The sequence below is a fragment of the Cricetulus griseus genome, chromosome 2 (assembly GCF_003668045.3).
Source record: "Cricetulus griseus strain 17A/GY chromosome 2, alternate assembly CriGri-PICRH-1.0, whole genome shotgun sequence".
Lineage (NCBI taxonomy): Eukaryota > Metazoa > Chordata > Mammalia > Rodentia > Cricetidae > Cricetulus > Cricetulus griseus.
This window is the reverse complement of record NC_048595.1, coordinates 453,454,609-453,472,966: the sequence shown is the minus strand read 5'-3', so window position 1 is coordinate 453,472,966 and position 18,358 is coordinate 453,454,609. Positions and strand designations below refer to the sequence as shown.

The 18,358-nt window shown below is 43.5% G+C and overlaps 2 protein-coding genes across 3 annotated transcripts in view; both read left to right on the top strand.

The window, feature by feature from the left end:
• Positions 1-12,871: 12,871 nt before the first annotated feature.
• Positions 12,872-16,358, top strand: LOC118238209 (verprolin-like). Its single transcript, XM_035438858.1, has 3 exons — positions 12,872-13,037; positions 13,128-13,874; positions 13,966-16,358. The coding sequence occupies exons 1-2, from the start codon at positions 12,872-12,874 to the stop codon at positions 13,736-13,738; spliced, it is 777 nt and encodes a 258-aa protein (XP_035294749.1). The 3' UTR covers positions 13,739-13,874; positions 13,966-16,358.
• Pja2 (praja ring finger ubiquitin ligase 2) overlaps positions 13,053-18,358 on the top strand; it is a 48,145-nt gene continuing 42,839 nt past the window's right edge. For both annotated transcript variants that reach the window (XM_027397751.2, XM_027397750.2), the window contains exon 1: positions 13,053-13,208. The gene's annotated coding sequence lies outside the window, so the exon portion shown is untranslated. The remainder of the gene's footprint in view (positions 13,209-18,358) is intronic.

Here is an 18,358-nt window from a genome sequence, read left to right as displayed (position 1 = left end):
CCACATTTAACATTTTTCTCTCTTTGTTCTTCCTACTCAGGAAGCGTTCCTCAGTTCTTCAGGGAAGGAATTATGTATTCAACCAAGCAGAGTCCTTAGCTGAAATACATGCCACATAAAATTGCTAGGTGATTCTCAAGGAAAGTAACAAAGAAAGCAATTCACTCTAAGGGTGATCTTTAGGCTTCTCAAGGAGAAATTACTAAGGTAAGTCATCTGAAGGTTAGAAATGTTTACAACTTAAATACACACCACAAAGATAAAAAGAATTTCTGGTCAGACCTGCTCCTCGGGAATTCTGGAGGCAATGTGTAACCCAGGCTGAGTCTCTCGAAAGGAATGCAAAGTATTAACAAGTGCAAGCAATGTGCTGTCGTCGTCACTGCCTGGAAATACTTCCCCCTGCTTCTGAAACAGCATCCTTTTTATCTGCCTTAGAACAGTCCCTCTTCTCTCTCCTTGTTTTGCTGGCCAGGGGAACAGATGAGTCATTTTACCATCTGGGCTAAAGGAAAGAGAGATGTATGGCTGAATAAAGCTGAATATTATCTGCATAATGATGGCCTCACGGTCCAAAGTATCTCTTTTTTGGAGTGTCCTCATCTACACTTGCATCTCTCCAAAAACAAAATTAAAGGGTATTTTACAAAAGCAATTTGTGGCTACTTATTCCTGTGTCTAAGTTGACATTTCCAGACTTTTGGCAGTATAGACAACTAAGGCAACACTGGGTTCTCAACAACCTGGGAAAGTTGAATTCAAATAATTTAGTAAAAATATGTAGTGCCGTGTTTTGTTTTTTAAGTGTCATTCAAAATCTTCAGCCGCACCAATCCCTCAAACCAAAGTCAAGAACTGAAAAGAAATAAAGCCATTATTTGCTTGTAGGTAGAATCAGTGCTGTTCAAAGGTTGCAGAATTTCAAATTGTGTGTGTGTGTGTGTGTGTGTGTGTGTGCAGAATTTCAAATTGTGTGTGTGTGTGTGTGTGTAAATGCTGATAAATGTCAAGTCAAGAAAGTAGACATATTTCTTAATCTCATGAAATACATAGATGAGTAAGATAAAAATTATATTTTTTCTTCTAGAAATATGAGACCTTTACTCAAAATATCATTGTTATTCTTTTGTTTAAAAAGAAGAAAAGAGAAATATTGAGACAGACATATTGACTATAAGTTTATTATAAGGACCGGCAGAATGGGGAGACTAAGAGGAGGAACAGGGTAATGGCTGACTGCCATGGCCGGTCGCCATAGAGAGACAGAGCGGGGAAACAGAGAGAGGGGACAGAGAGCAGGAACAGGGGGAGAGAGAGCGAGAGAGGGCAGGGGCCTATCTTTTAAAGGGGTCTTCTGCACCTGCGTGCAGACTTCTTTCCCATGGAACCTTGGGCTGACCAGGGTATTGCCTGAGTGAGTTCCACCAGGTAACAGGGGCAGGCCAGCATAATGCCTGAACCTTTCAATCATAGTAGATAATTCTTGATTATCTAAAATTAGAGTTATTTCTTTCATAAATAATAATGAAGACCATATATGGTTTGTGTATTATATTATATATTTAAATATACCTTTATACTCTATCTATTTTTTCAAATATGAGTAAAAGTTCCATATTGAAGTAACTTGAAGAAGTAAGTTTATTAATACTAGCCTACTAAGTACTATATCCTAATAGTAGCATCGACAAGCATTTCTGAGGAAGATAACAAAATCTATGAGTCTTGGAATCAAATGATACAAAATTGTAATATAATACAAAATATAATTTAATTTCTCCCTCAGATTTTAATCACACAGGTCCTAAAATCCTTGTTATTCTCTAAGTTATAATGGTGAGCAGATTTTTTATTTTGCTATTTGGTCTTTAGCCATGGTTCCTGACTCAAGGTTTATTTTCTCAATGACAGGGATTTCTCTTGCTCTAATGACATGCTCTTCATGGGTCCTGGATAGTTTCAGGGCTAGTACAGAAAGAACAACCATGATTGGCAGTTTGGAATTTTCAGCCCCAACCCTCCAGGAAGAGAAGAGCCCCTGACTATTAAGGGTGATGGTGCTGATGCCTCCTGAAGCCAGCAAGGAATCCCAGCTGTTTATACTGGGTGCATATATGCTCACACACTGGGCAGGAGACACCCAGCGTCTTCTCAGGTAACTCTGTGTTCAGGCCGCCCCTAAGCCTTTGCAAGCACTTGATGATGGAGTTTTTCTCTGCGTCCTTCGACATACCCCTTCTAACACACTGCGGATATGCTTCTCCGAGTTCTACCACCCATCTTAGTTGTCGAAATCCTGATTTGTAATCAAGTAAGCAACAGGTAGAGTGACTTGGCAACTCACCAGGCGAGGTTCGCATCTCAATCTGGGGCCAGTCTTCCGGACGGGGAGCTCTTAGGTTACTAATGCTGGGTAGATAATGCCTTGGAGGAATTGTAAAATAGTCGGCCAGTATTGGAAATCAGCCAGTGTAAAGAAAAACAAAACAAAACAAATAAACAAAACCCCCAAGTGTTGGAAAAGGGTAAGTATAATGGAAGAAAGATTCCTTTTCATTCAGTTTCCTGTATCATTTCTATAGGGAATAGCCAAGGGAACCATAATATTTATTCAGCATGAAAAACGGATGACGCCAGTGTATAGAGATCTTGGAATTTTGAACCATCAGAACTACAACTCACGGGGCTATGCTGTGAGACAGCATCTTATCTAAGGAAAAAATTTCTAACATTTCACCTTTAACAGTTTACAGTTAGAATGAACTCCACAAATGCTGTTAAGTGTTCAACAGTTTTGGAGAGGGACTTCCTATTGACTGAAAAAAGCAGTATCAGTGTCTGGGCTCATTGTTTGTCAACCTTACACAAGCTAGAATTATCTGAAAGGAGGGAACCTCAATTGAGAAAATATCCCCATAAGATGCAGCTGTAGGGCATTTTCTTAATTAGTGATTGGTGTGGGAGGGTCCAGCCCAGGGTGGGTGGTGCCATCCCTGGGCTGCTGGTCCTGGGAAAGCAGGCTGAGCAAGCCATGGGAATAAGCCAGTAAGCAGCTCCCCTCTATGGCCTCCGAGCCAGCTCCTGAGTCTAGGTTCCTGCCCGGTTTGAATTCCTGCCCTGACTTCTCTTGATGAACAGTGATAGGAAAGTGTAAGCCTGATAAACCCTTTCCTTCCCGAGTCGCTTTTGGTCATGGTGTTTCATTGCAGCAATAGAAACTCTGACTAAAACGGTCAATTCTTCTAAGTTTTTAGATTTTATTTTTTTCACTACACAGTTCATAAAGTGTCATGGATCCCATAGCTTATTTGTCTCTGTGTTTGGCAATTTCTGTAATTTAAATGTATACAGTAAGTGTCTGAAACACCCACATATTGGGAGCATGGGGGGAGGGAGGGAGGAAAAAGAGGAATGGAGAAGAGGAGGGGGGGAGAACATGAGGGAACAGGAAGATTGAGTGGGGAGAGGAACAGAGGAGAACAAGAAAGAGCCATCAATAGAGGGAGCCACTGTAGGTTTAAAGAGAATCTGGCACTAGGGAATTGTACAGAGATCCACAAGGATGACCCCAACTAGGACCCTAAGCAATACTGGAGAGGCTACCTCAAATGCCCTTTCCCTATACTGAGATTGATGACTACCTTAAATGACATCCTAGAGCCTTCATCCAGTAGCTGATGGAAGCAGAAGCAGAGATCCAGAGCTAAACACAGAGCCCAATTCCTGCAACCCAGTTTCAGGGAGGGAGGAGTGTCGAGCAAAGGGGTCAAGACCATGTTGGGGAAACCCACAGAAACAGTTGACCTGAGCAAGTGGGAGCTTAGGGACCCCAGTACGACAGCTGGGGAGCCAGCATAGGACCAAACCAGGCCCCCTGAACATGGGTGTCCACCCTGAGCACTGGGCAGTCTATGAGGCCTCTGACAGTGGAACCAGGATGTGTCCCTAGTGCATAGACAGACTTCGGGAGTGCATTTCCCATGGCAGGATATTCCCTTAGCCTAGATGCACAGGGGAGGGCCTAGGTCCTGCCCCAAATGACTTGACAGATTTTGAGGATCCCTCATGGAAGGTTTCACCCTCCCTGGCTAGTGGATGGGAGGTGGGATGGGGCGGGCGGTGAGGGCAAGGGAGGGAGAGGAAACTGGGATTGATATGTAAAATAAGATTGTTTCTAATTTAAATAAAATTTATATAAAAAGAATTAATGCTAAATGTTCTGATATTGGTCAGGTACCCTGCAGTGGGCATTTGTCATTTTGTTCAGAATCTGAATTTCTTTCCTATTTGAAGAATTTCCTGCTGTATGAATTTTATACAGAGGCGGACCTTCCTATTATAGCATCAGAAAGTCAGCTACCGCTGTCCCTCTCTCTGCTGGCGCATGACTTAGGCTCTGGTAACCAGATGCCCCTTCCAGGGACTTTGGCTCAGGACCAGATGAGATGAAAAAGCGTGGTCAGAAAAGGATTTGTTTTGGCAGAGCAGCAGCCGGTTCTGAGCATTCAAGTAGTTGGGAGCCTGTACCAGAGCTGGCCGTGTCATCCCATCCCATGCCCAGTGGAGTGGCTGCTACGTCCTTGCCAGTTTGGTTATGCTGAAAGCCTCAAGCTCTGAAGCTTCATAGCCAACCTCCTCTTGCTCCTGCCAGTTTTCGAAGTCAGCCACTCCAGTCTTCTGGGACCTATCTTTCAGAAAATAAGCCTTTCGGTTATGTTCTTTGTTCTTTAACCAGCCAGTTTCTATTACAACCCTGTTACTGTTCCCAACATAAGGAAATACGAGTATCCACTCAGTTTGACATCTTCCCCTTAAAAGTATGAGATTCATTATGAGTTGAACAATTCTGTGCCGTAAATGGTGCTCTATTCTTGCCAGTGCTTGAGACACACATGGGCTTATAACCCAGAGTGTGCCTGCTAGGCTTGAATAATCTATCTGCCAGTGTGTGTGTGTGTGTGTGTGTGTGTGTGTGTGTGTGTGTGTGTGCATGCATGTGCGTGTGCATGTGAGTACACGTGTGTTCAAAAAGGCGTGTTGTCTCTTATTCCTCCTGAGTACATTAGAATAACATTAGAGCATTTTCTAACCACAAGCCAGAATCATGAAGAAAATGGGAGTGAGGACATCAGTACAGAGACAGCCACACACTGTTAGAAAACAGCTTTGAGTGTTACTGATGGATTCAGACACGGAAGCTACAGACTCAAAGCTATTGGGAAAGGGGTCATAGTGGAACTGGAGAACAAGAGAGCAAAGCTGATCCCCAGGCTGTTTAGCATTTTAGAATGCTAGGTTTTGTTGCTACATCAGCCGGTAGGAAGAAAGACCGGGATCAGAAAACAGGCCCATCTTTATGGATCTGATCACATACATCATTTTTAGTTTTCCAGAAACCCAACTTGAAAAGTAAAAAGGAAGGTAAAATTAAATTTAAAACTAATAAATGTAGAAATTGTTAGTGACATATATATTTGGGGGTTTTAAATCTTTAAAAACTGTTTTATACTTTGTATTTCCATGTATCTTAGTAGGATGTGCAATGTCTGAGGACCACACAAAGCTATATGTAAAAACATTTAAAAAGAAGATATCTTTTCTCTCAGACAGACAAAGGTAAAAAAAAAATCCCCTGTAAGTAATTTTATTGTCCCAATTCACATGTTTGTCGTTTGTCATTATAATATTTGGAGTTTTATCAGTAAAACAGGTAGCTACTCTTAAGGTAAGGGCAGTCCATAGTCACAGAAGTTCCAATAAATGTATTACTTTCAGATCCCAAAGCAAACCAAATGTCGTCATGCACACGAAGAAAGAGGAATGCTGAAACAGGAAGATGCTATCAATGGCACTAAAATAAATGAACTCATTCTAGAGAAAGGAAGAACACCTCCCCCCTCGAAGAAAAAGAAACCTTTAAGTTGAATCTTTGGAGAAATTAAAAATATTATCTTAATAAAGAGCAGTGTGTTATGAGAAGAAATCATGGAAATGAAAAATACAGTGATTGAAATAACAAGTGAAAAGAAGCAATTAAAGAGAAAGTGTAAGAACACTCACAGAAAGACAGACAAAAAGATGAAAGGGTGGTGTTAAAGAAGAGTCTGGACACACAGAGATGGGAGGCTACTCGAGGAAAGTTTCCCCTTTGATCTAAAAGTCTTCACACAGAAGGATTTTCCCAGTGCCCAGGAAGAAAACCAAAAACGATCCACATTCAGAATAGATCATAAAATTTTAGTTCTTATCCATAATGACACTATACTCACGTTTTCCAAAGGAAAAACTGGGTCACCCACAATACTACTTAGAATCATTCTAGCAAGTTTAGGCAAGGTTCACACTATGTCAGGGGAGGCTGGTAGAATAGACTCAAATGAAATTACATATATATATGTGATATATATATATATATATATATATATATATATATATATATATATATATCTCAAAGCCACACGGGGATACCAAGAGAACTTCTATCCTCCCCACAAGAATAAGACAAATCAAAAACCAAGAGTACCTAGGGGTGTTAATCCAGAGAAATTTATTGCTGCAAAGCCCAACTTGTGCAAACCACTCTGAGCACAAGCCACACCAACAGAATTCCAGTCTCAACTCCTAATGCTGCACTTTCACAGAGCTCTGTACCAGACAGTAGGCTGGCTTTCCACCACAGCTCCTGGAGGTGATTGTCAGCTTTGATTTGTCACATCCTTGTACAGCCTGGGGACTTCCCTGGCTGGGGCCACGGGGGAATCAAGAAGGGACAGACACAAGGACACAGAAAAGCTGGGATCCAGTGGTCCAGGCTATCTACTGTAGAAGTTGCAGCATCCCAGAAGCTCAGTTTGTTTATTATACAGCCTGAACAGGTAGAAGTGGTTATTCCATACAGATAAACAAGGAGGAAGGGGTTAGGTCGTCTCATAGGAACAGTCTCCATAGGACAGCATCTTCGAGCCCTAAAAATGGGCTGAGGGAAGGGCTACCTGGACGTTTTCCGTATACACTGTCAGCATGTGACCTTGGAGCCAAGGAAGTCTATGCCATCCCTCTGAGCCCATTCAGGGAAGGCTATGCTGCTCCCATAGGACTGAAGCATCAGTCCTTGAAATGGCTGTACTCATGTCCACAACACCCATATTCACCCAGGAATGCCTCTAATTGGCTGAACCTACATTATATGTGGAAGTCTGGAAGGAAAGGATCTAAGTGAATTTCTCAGCTTTTCAACGACTCCAGAATATAGGAAAGTATATTAGTAGGTTGTACTGAAGACAGAGGAAGCAATTCTGAATGGTCTATCACACACACACACACACATACACACACACCTTCTTTCCATGTTTAAACTTGTACACAATAGTTGCCATGTAACTGTATTTAAACTCTACAAAATGGGAGAGTCAAAATCTTATTTTTGTTAATCTCAACCTAATGCTGATGTTCACTATAACTCAATATTTCTCAGAAACTACCCTGTGTTAGAGTCACCCACGGAACTCTTTAAAATACGGATCACAATGCCCCATTCCCATTGTGCCTGATTTAACTTGTCTGTTGATGTCTGTTGAGGTAGCCTCAAAATTTGAGTTTATAACAGTTGCTGGATGGTGCTGATATTGCTTGGTCAGTGACAACCGTTTGAGAAGTACAGATAAAATCTACAGGGAAAATGATGTCAGAAGATGTAATTGATAGTGTTTCTAATTTATTTTTTAAAACTATTTCCTGGTCCCTCAACCACCACTCAGCTGGTCAAATAAGGCATTTGGATTATAGCCTAAAGAACAACTTCTCCCATTTCCTATGCTCTTGTGCCACTAGGTCAACTCCATGAGTTCTATGCGGTTAAACAATATCATTTTAGTCTTGAAGAGATATTATCTAGAGTGCTTAATTACGACACTGTTTCTTAGAAGAAGCAGGTGCTTGGAGGATGGCATGCAACTGACATAAGATGATGAAATGGTGGGTATGCAAACCATAGTCTCAAAGAATTAGGTTAAAGTAGCTAACATGGACTAAAGATATGGCTCAGGGTCTTAAGAGCACTTGTTGATCTTTCAGAGGACCTGGTGTCAGTTCTCAACACCCACCTGGTAGCCACAACTATGCATAATGTCAGTTCCAGAACGTCCTACACCCTTTTCTGACCTCCATAGATACCAGGCCCATGTGTGGTACATATACATACATGCAAGCAAAACACATATAAACAAACAAAATTAAAACAAAGCAAAACAACCCTAGCTAACACTGCAGTGAGACTCGGAGGTAGACACAGTGCCTGTGGAGTCTGTAGTTCCAGGAGCAGAGGCCTAACAACAGATATTACTGAGGCGCTAGCAAAGGATAAGATGAATCAGATGGGCAAGAAGTGGCTACTTTTAAAAATAGTAATTAAACAAATTCCAGAAAATTTGAACTACAAATGAGTAGAAACAGGAGCCTCCAAACGAGGGGAGGTTTTGAGCAACAAAGGTTAACCAAGTCTCAGGCCTGCCCTTCCCACCCACGCCCGATGGCCTCCAAGTAGTCACTGTTAAATTGAAAGGCAGGCAAGGAAGCCAAAAATTAAGCTGGACGAAAATTAAATGGGGGGGGGGGCAGGACACTGAATGTGGCTAATGACTCACAAAACTACCTGGAAAAGGATGTATCAGATGTTTACCAAGATTTAGGAATTCTATTGTTGAGGAATTCTATGTGTCTAGACCAAAAAGGTGTTTCCTTGCTAGAACTTCAAACGCCTGCCTGGTCAGCTCCCAGTTGCAGCTGCTACTGATAACTTCTTTCAGATTAACCTTCCTGCTGAAAGAAAAGACAAGCAGAGCAATACTATGGCTGAGTGTCTGCTTGCACTGAGGAGTTAACGATGCTTAGGCCATGACTGTGAAAACACATGAGCTAAGCTCCCCATTCATCCTGACCTTGGCCAAAACATGTTGTTCAAGGGAAGTCCAAGCAGAAGGTGACATCCACAATGTCCTTATTACCCACAAGACAAAGATTAGGGTTCAAATTTGTCCAAGAGAATTTTTTAAAAACCCTCATTGGATGCAACAAAGAAAGAACCTAAGAACCTCTGTAGAAATCAAATCACTGGCTGAGCCAGTTAAGACACATGCAAAGACCAAGTGGAAGACAACAGCTGGTGGAATGTGGCAAGTGTACCCATCCCTAAGCATGCGGTGTTGCAGGTTGTCTTGATAAAAAAAAATTGTCTTTATCGAGACAACCTGTTGGTTTATTTCTAGAGTTCTGGGAAAGTTGTTTCTGACAGTTTTGCTAGGATTCCCCCGGCTTACATCAGTGGTTCTCAATATGTGACCCATTAGCAGTGACCTCCAACTATAAAATTATTTTCATTGCTATACATAACTATAATTTTGTTAAGTTATGAATTATAATATAAATGTCTGATATGTAGAACATCTGACATACCACTCCTGTGAAAAGACTGTTTGATTGATTCCCAAAGGGATTGTGACCCACAGGTTGAGAACCGCTGGCTTAGCTAGAAAAGAGCATTTCCAGAAGTCTTTATATTTCATGTTTGTTGACTTCACTCTAAGACAATGATTAGAACCCAGGGCCTCTCAGCTGTCCGATTCTTTGGCTTACACCCACAGCTATTAATGTATATATGCATCAGGATTGCCTGGAAGGGTTGTTATATACAGGTGGGTCTTCACAGGAGTTTCTGATTCAGGCCTGGAAAATTGTGATTTCAAAAAGTTCTCAGCTGAAACAGATGCTGTTGTTCTGGTGAGTATTCTTTAAGAGTACACACACACACACACACAGAGAGAGAGAGAGAGAGAGAGAGAGAGAGAGAGAGAGAGAGAGTACAGCATTCTGTGTGGTTGCTGCTTTAGGGAGTGCTTTCCAACTACACAATCAATAATTCATTTACATTAATACATACTATTATCTCATGTGCATACAATAATATACTTCATAAACTCATGTATTGAGTACTTGATTCTAGGCATGATTTTTTCATGTAATGGGTTGTTTAATCTGTACCAACAATGCATAAATGGGTGTCATTACTATCACATGTTGAAGTGGTAAATCCAGGCTAGAGAGGTCAGTAGATTACTGAGAAGTACATAGTTACAAAGGCGGGAGCTAGTGTGAGAACAGATCTGTCTGGGTTTAGAGTTCATGCTTTAATGCCCCTTCCCAGTGCTTCTCAGACTGCAACATAAATAAATCACTTGTGATGACTTGGATGACTGTACTTAGGACATGCTTGCAAGATTAAAAGCAGTGACTCACATAGTGAGAAAGTGATTGCTATTTTGGGTCTATTTTTCTATCTTTTGATGACATTGCAATAAAAAATGTCATTCAAGTGCTGTGTCTTTATCATATGTCTAATGTTTGATAATGTACCCTTACAAGAAAAAGCCTTTAGTTGGTGTATTAGTCAGGGTTCTCTTGAGTCACAGAACATATAGATAGATAGGTAGATAGATAGATAGAGAATTCCATATATATATGGAATTGATTGGAATGATTTACAGGCTGCAGTCCAACCAATCCAACAGTGGTTAGCTCTGAACACAAAGTGCAAGAATGTCCTAGTTGCTCAGTCCCACAGGCTGGGCATCTCAGCTGGTCTTCAGCAAATGCTGGAATCTCAAAGAAGCAGGCTCCAATGCCAGTGAAGGAAAGATGTGCTAGCCAGGTGAGGGCACGGGTTAAGAGCAAAAGTTTCCTTCTTCCATGTCCTTGTATAGGCTTCAAGAAGAAGGCGTGTCTTCGCACCTCAAGATCAGGATCAGAGGTGTGTGTCTTCCAGCCTCAAAGATTCAGACTACAGCTGGCTTCGCCCCGCCCCGCCCTATCAAACCAAGCAGATTATCTCTTACAGGTGTGCTCTCCATTTCTGGATTGTAGTTCATTCCAGATAGTCAAGTTGACAATCAAGTGTAGCCATCCATCACAGTTGGCAAACAGATTCAAAAGCTACTATTTTGTATTCACTTTTTTTTTAGTTACCCTCAACTTACTTGGAAGGTGATATTGTTTTCCACTTAGGGTACTTTCATAATCTTCTCTTTACAAATTGAAAATACATTAATATGAGAAAAATAATACTGCAAGCAATATACACAGATATGGTATGGAAGCGATTGAAATTTGAGAGACCCTGTACTTGCCAGCCGGTTAGTGTGTTCCATTGAACCAATCTGCAAGAACCTAAAGGGGGAAATTAGAGGAATGTAATTAAAACGTAAATTCTCTTTCAAGAAAGCAAGGACTTGCAAACGCGTAAAAGAGAGTAGTATCTTTTTTTTAAAAAATAAAATATATGCTACTGCAGCATTATGGGAATTAAACTTGGTTTCAAAAAAAAAATGTCAAGCAAATTCTCGTAACCTAGGATTCTACGGGAAATTTCGGATAAATTGTTTACATCAATGGTGGAAAATAAATAGCTCCAGTTCCCTGGCGGATTTTACAGTTGAAGGACATCACAAGAAGTGGGGCTCTTAATTCGTGGGGTAGGCGACGTGATAAATATATCCCGGGCTTTGCGCACTGGGCGATGGAGCTGGAGGTGGAGGCGGGAGTAAGAGAAGAAATCGGATCTGTAATCAGAGAAGCGGCAGGCCTCGGGATGAGAGGAGAGGACACGAGTATCACTGACATAATGAACTTAAACTGTGACTGGGTTTAAATTAAGCAAGGTGTCCAGGGACTTCAGCTGTTGTATTTATTTTGGTTACATGTGACGGGACCTGTTACCTCCCAGCCTGACAACCGATTTAGCTGAGAGATGTCAGCTGCTAAACTCCGGTCAGGTCAAAACTACATGTCGCCTATACCTGCCCTGTGGGAACAGAATCAGAGACCAGGGCGGGGGTCGGGCTGGTGGCGGATTAATCGTCGCGGAGAACCGCCTGGGCTAGCAAAGAGCTCTTCCTCGGGTGCTTCCTCCTTCCCCCACCCCCCGCTGCTGCCATCGGAACTGCAACCGCCTGGGGTGGGGGGTGGGGGTGGGTAGGGTGGGGGTGGGGGTGAGGTTCTTGTTCGTAAACTGCACATATTGGGCATCTTGTTCTTAAACTCTGCAACCCCTGGGCATCTTGTACTTAAGCTGCAAACCCTGGGCATCTTGTACGTAAACTGCAACCCCTGGGCATCTTGTACTTAAGCTGCAAACCCTGGGCATCTTGCACGTAAACTGCAAACCCTGGGCTTCTTGCACGTAAATTGCAAACCCTGGGCTTCTTGTACTTAAACTGCAAACCCTGGCCTTCTTGTACTTAAACTGCGAACCCTGGGCTTCTTGTACTTAAACTGCGAACCCTGGGCTTCTTGCACGTAAACTGCAAACCCTGGGCTTCTTGCACGTAAACTGCGAACCCTGGGCTTCTTGCACGTAAACTGCGAACCCTGGGCTTCTTGCACGTAAACTGCGAACCCTGGGCTTCTTGCACGTAAACTGCGAACCCTGGGCTTCTTGCACGTAAGCTGCAAATACTGGGCTTCTGGTGGCTCGGGGTCGAATTCAGCACCTCCATCTTGCCGGAGGCTGCGGGAAGGCTGGCGACTGAAACTGCGCCAGTCCCCCGCTGGGCTCCGCACACCCCCTTCCCGCCAGGAGACCCCGCCCTTCTCTCCCAGCCCAAACCACAAAAGGCCGAACCGCCTGGGCCTGGCCGCGGCGCCCCGCCCCCGCTCCAAACGTCGCAGTGCTGCAGGGGCGGGCGCTGGGCCAGGCGGGAGGCGGGGCCGAGCGCGTCTTCCCGCGCCTCGGCCAATCGGCGGAGGCCCTCGGAGAGGGCCAGGGCAGCGGGGCGGGGCGACGGCTGGAGTTATTTTTTCCCTTTTTCTGCCACGTCCCACCATGACGTCAGCCCACTTCTCGGGCTGCGATTGGGCGCACGCATTTTCCCCGCAGAGGACCGTGAAGCCTATTGGCTGTGGCCCCGGGTGGGCGGGACTAAGGCGCTCACTTCCTCCGCCCCTTTCGCGGCGCAAGGGGCGGGACGCGCCGCTGCCGCCGCCGCCGCGCCGCCGCCGCCGCCTCTGCTTCCGCCGCCGCCGCCGCCACCGCCGCCGGCGCCGCCGCCGCTGCAGCCGCTGCGCGTTCGGCGGGGGAGGAGTCGGAGGCGGAGAAGAAGGCGGTGGTGGCGGGTGGAGGATCGAGCGCAGCTCTCGCTCCGGAGCCGCTGCACATTCCGGTGAGGGGGACTTGGTGGTTTTCAGCTCCGATCGGGCTGGTGTGGTCGAGCGGGTCTGGGGGAGCGGGGGAGCCGCCGCCGCCTCGGCGCCCCGGCTTCGGGGCCTGCGGAGCGGGCCGGGCCGGGCCGGCCATGGTGGGTGGGGTTGGCGGCTGGGCGGCCGCTCGCCTCCGGGCCTCGTCCAGCCCGCTCGGGGCCGCGCTCTAGCCCGGGCCCCCGCCGCTCGCCCGCTCGCCCGCTCGCCGCTGCCGCCGGCCCCGCCGTCCTTGGTGCCCCCGCCAAGGACCCGGCGCCTCCCCCTCGGGCCGGCCCCGCGGACCATGGCGCCGCAGGCCTGCGAGCGTCTGCCCGTGCGGCACGCCCCCTCCCTCCCTCCCTCCATCGCGGCCTCCCGGCCGGCCGGGCCCCGCCGCCCCCCGCGTCTGCGTCTCGTCCTCCCCGGTTGTCACCGCGGCCCAGGCCCCTCGCTCGCCGCTCGCCCGCTCGCCCGGCCTGTCAGACGGTGCCAGCGGCCCGGCCCGCGGCGTTAGGCCCGAGCACGCCTGTCAGAGGCACCTTCAGGGCCGCCCCCGCCCCCACCCACCCACCCCACCCCCACCGGCACCGAGAGCCCCACGGCCCGTCGTTTCACGTCGTTTCATGTCATTTTTGCGCACATACAAAATGGTGAGTTGAAAGCTACGCAGACCAAGTTGAAGAGAACGGGAGAAGGTAAAAAAAATAATAACAGGTTTTTCTTTTTCTTTTCGGGCTGGAGAGAAGAATCGGGGAGGTTTTTCCCCCCCTCATCAGGCATTAAAAAAAAAAAAATCGTGTCTACCCAAGACAACTGCTTTGAGTCATCTCGTTCTGTCAAGTATACGACTCTTTCTTAAAGAGGCCTTAGCTGTTCTATTTTTATCACGAAATATTTGCTCGTATTTCTTTTTAAGATGGCAGTCATCGTTGCTGAAGACTTAACAGGTCATTGGAAGAGTATGTAAATAACGTAAAAAAATAACAGAAATAAAGGTTAACATTTTTTGTGATTTGTCTTCTGGATTTCATGTCGTTTTTTTTTTTTTTCTAATATGAAATAACTTGAATCTCTTATTACAGACGTGCAACCTTGGTGTAAAGTTCGACAGTATAAAGAAAGGAGGATTAGGTAAAATGTCATATTTTCACAATCCAGTGCCACATGAGAGCATTCAAATGTGTGGTCATCCTCCAGGGTGCTTTCACAAATGGGCCTTTAAAGACACACATACACGCAGAGTTGTCTGACGCAGGGGTGGGGGTGAGGGTTCCTCCCCCTAATTACATATCTTGGACATACCCCTTGTTTGATGTAGGCCTCCCTAATACTTTCCTAAGAGTACGTATTTCTTTAATTTGATGGACTTTGATCATGACTTCCTATTGAAAGCCATAAAGTTATGGTTTATGCTAAGGGTAATTCATTGCTTGATGATAGTAAGCTTTAAATCCTTGATTTTAGAACATTTCACAGTGTGGAAGATTGCCATGTAAAAAGCAAGCAGAACCCTTATAGAGTACCTCCATCCCAGGATTCAGCCGTTGTTAATCATTGAAGACACAGTGTTGTGGTCATTTCTGAAGCACGGATCCATGTACACAGAGTTGCAAAGGCAAAGGATTTGAGTATTTAAATCTGATAGTCATCTAACCCTCTTTATTTCTCTTTTCAAAGCTATTTTGACTACTTCCTGAGTGTTTTTTCTAGGTGATCTTCAAGCCCCTTGTGATTTGAATTTTAAAAACCCTATTTTGAATAAGGTTATGGATAAGTTCTTAGAACTGTTTTATAGTGTTCCGGCCCTCCCAGTTTGTTCTCACCTTGTATTCACACCTACATCATGGTAAAGCTTCAGTTATCCCCACATGTGTCTGACACTCCTTTTCAGGGTCTCCAATTCCTTTATGCTTGGGTTGCTGCTGTAGATGGAAACTCTAAGGTAACTTTTTTATTTCCTGTTTCTGGCAATATAAAAGGGTTTTTTTTTTTCTTTCTGTTTTTCATGAAGCTAATATTTTTAATTATTTGTAATGATCTGGAAGTAGTCAGTTTTGTGGTTTCCTTTCTTATTTTTATAACATTCTGTTCATTGCTTTGCCTAGTAGGAGGTAACTACATATTGAGTGGTAGAGCTAATATTTAAAATATATTGTTATTTCTTTCTTTAAAGTGAATGCTAGCATCAAATATGATATTTCACAAAGCTCCCTAATAAGCCAATATTAAGTTAAAACATGCCCTTCTATTTTTAGCTTACCAAGATAATGTTATTTTTATTTTTAAACACATTTATTTAGCGTGGGTGTGTGGGTGTGTCTGTACACTTGTGTGTTGCTATGCCACACATGTGGAGGTCAGAGGAAGCTTGTGGAAGTTGGTTCTCTCCTTCTGTCACAGGGCTCTGGAGGTTGAATGCATCTTGTCAGGCTTTGTAGCAAGCACCCTTACCTACTGAGCCATCTCATTGGCTGTTATTTCATTCTTGTTAATATTTTTTTAAGACCTTAAGTAGTAGATGTGAGGTTTCTTTTTCTTTCTTCCTTTCTTTTTTTTTTTTTGACATCTTTTCAATTATATATGTGGTCTATTTGGGTATTTTGTTACCAGTGGTTCTTGTGTACTAGTTCTCTGAAAGGTTATCTTTTCAAAAGTCAATTTTATGGAGAATAAATTAGAAATAGCAAAATGTACATATCTAAAATGTGCAGCTCATTTGTTTTTATAAAAGTATACTCTTATGTCATTACACAAGAATAGAATAAATAACACAATCAGGATAGTATTTTCTTCTCTGAAAATCTCCCTTCTGTCCTTTAGTAGTTAGCCTCACTTTGACCTGGGACCCCACGAAACCACTCACCTTTTTCTCACTGTACATTGGTTTCATGTGCTCTACTATTTCATATAAATGAAATTATTTCTTTTATATTTGCCATTTCCCAGTATCATGTTTTTGAAGGTGTGTGTGTGTGTGTGTGTGTGTGTGTTATATTTAGCTGGTTCACTTCCTTTTTTTGTGAAGTAGTTCATGATTGTTGATTTCCTACTGTTTTAGTCATTTTATCTATTTATGGATATTTGGGTTGTTGCTGATTTAGGGTTGTTATTAATAAAGGTGCTGTGAACATTAATTTTGAGTTCTTCTGTGAATTAAAAATATTTCTTACCTGAAAAAAAAATCTCTGGAAGTGGTATTTCTCGGACTGTGTGGAAAGTGAATGTTTAATCATTATCGAATTTTACTTGTCTGCTATTGTCATGACAGTTTGCTTTATCCCCATTCTCACACCCTTCTAGTATGTGTATAGTGACATCACACTGATTTTTACTATTTTTTGTTGACTTGTTATTATCTTGGTCTTTGTGATAAGAAATCTTGCTTTGTAACTGAGGCTGTCTCAAAGTCAGTATGTAGCCCAAGCTACCCTTGAACTCTCAATCCTGCCTCAGGCTTATGGCTACTGGGATTCCAGGCATCCCTTCATTCCTGACTCATGGTGAGTTCTAACTTATATTTGCTGGATGACTAATGATGCTAATTGGCTAAAATGTGTATATTGTCATCTGTAAAGGTTTCCTGCAGATTGTTCAGCTACTTTTAAAAGTCAGCCTATCTCCATGAATTTTAAAGCTTTTTTCTTAAAAATATTTTCTTCATACAGCAGCATTGACCAACATGAAAACACACATTTCAATATGAAGATTTTTGTTTTGTTTTGTTTCCAAACTATAAATGAGAGGAGGTGCTGGGAGATGGCTCTGCAGTTAAGAGCACTTTCTGCTTTTCTAGAGGACCCAACTTCAGTTCTCAGCATGCACATTGGTCTGCTCACAAATGCCTGTAACTCCAGCTCCACGGAATCTGATGCTGCCTCTGGCTACCACAGACAATTTCACTTACGTGGCACACTCAAAAATCTCTTTAAAAGAGCTTTTAACTAGAATTAATTTGGCTGATAAGTTTATGACTTTAGCTTCCATGTCCCAAGAATTCTCTGCCAGTTGCAAAGATGTACAAGTTTCCTCATATTTTTGGTTGCATATTTAATATTTTTGGTGTTGGGTTTTTTGTTTGTTTTTTTGGGAGGGGTTGTGTCCCCCTCTCCCCCTCCCCCAAGAAGACAGATATATATTTGTCTGTATAACAGTCCTGACTGTCCTAGAACTCACTGTAGACTAGGTTGGTCTCAAACTCACAGAGATCCTCCTGCCTCTACCTCCTGAGGGCTGGAATTAAAGGCATGTGCCACCATACCTGGCAATAATTTTGTTTTTTATATCAAGATACATAATACATTCTGAGTAAGTATTTTGTTTTATGATGTGAGGGAAAGTTTAAGGCTTGTTTTCTTAACTACTGAATGTTGGTTGAGAACATTCCTTGTTGAATTTAGTTGAAAATCAGTAGGTCACAAATATGACCCGCTTCTGGACTTATATCTGTGCCTGCAACTTTGAAAATACCACACCGTCATGGCATTTTTATTTGGCAGTAAGTCTTGAGATCTGAAAATATAAATTTTTGAGCTCTTTTTAAATATCACTTTGGCTGGGGCTGGAGAAGATGGTTTGGTAGGCAAAGTGCTTGCTTCTTAAGCAGGAGGCTTGAGTTCAAATCCCTGGCACCCACATTAAAAAGGCCTAATATGGCCATGTGCGCTGTGACTGCAGCACTGAGGGATAAAGACAGGTGGACCACAGGCAGATAGATGACTGCTCAGAGCTTGCTGACCAGCTGGTCTGCCCAATCAGAGGCAGATGGCCACCCAGGGCTTGCTAGCCAGCTGGTCTACCCAGTCAATGAACCCCAGGTCCAGGGAAGAGACATTGTACACACACACACACACACACACACACACGAGCAATAGAGTTACTTGGTCCAACACCTAACCTTGACCTCTGGTCTCCAGATCTTCATGACCAATGGACACAATCTACATACAAACATGGACACATATATTACTGGTAGTTTGAATTAGAAATGTTCTTCATTGCCTCATGCATTTGAACATTTGGCCCCTAGATGATGGCACTATTTGGGGAAGTTGAGGTGGCACAACCTTGCTGGAGGATGCATGCCACCAAGGGCAGGCTTTGAGATAAAAAACAAAAAAATAAAAAACAAAATAAA

Bases quoted from the DNA above. Each gene is read 5' to 3' on its own strand.
- LOC118238209 (XM_035438858.1), top strand. From the start codon at position 12,872: ATGACGTCAGCCCACTTCTCGGGCTGCGATTGGGCGCACGCATTTTCC. The intron at 13,038-13,127 runs GCCGCCGCCGCC...TCGGCGGGGGAG, and splicing joins GCCGCTGCCGCCGCCGCCGC to GAGTCGGAGGCGGAGAAGAA.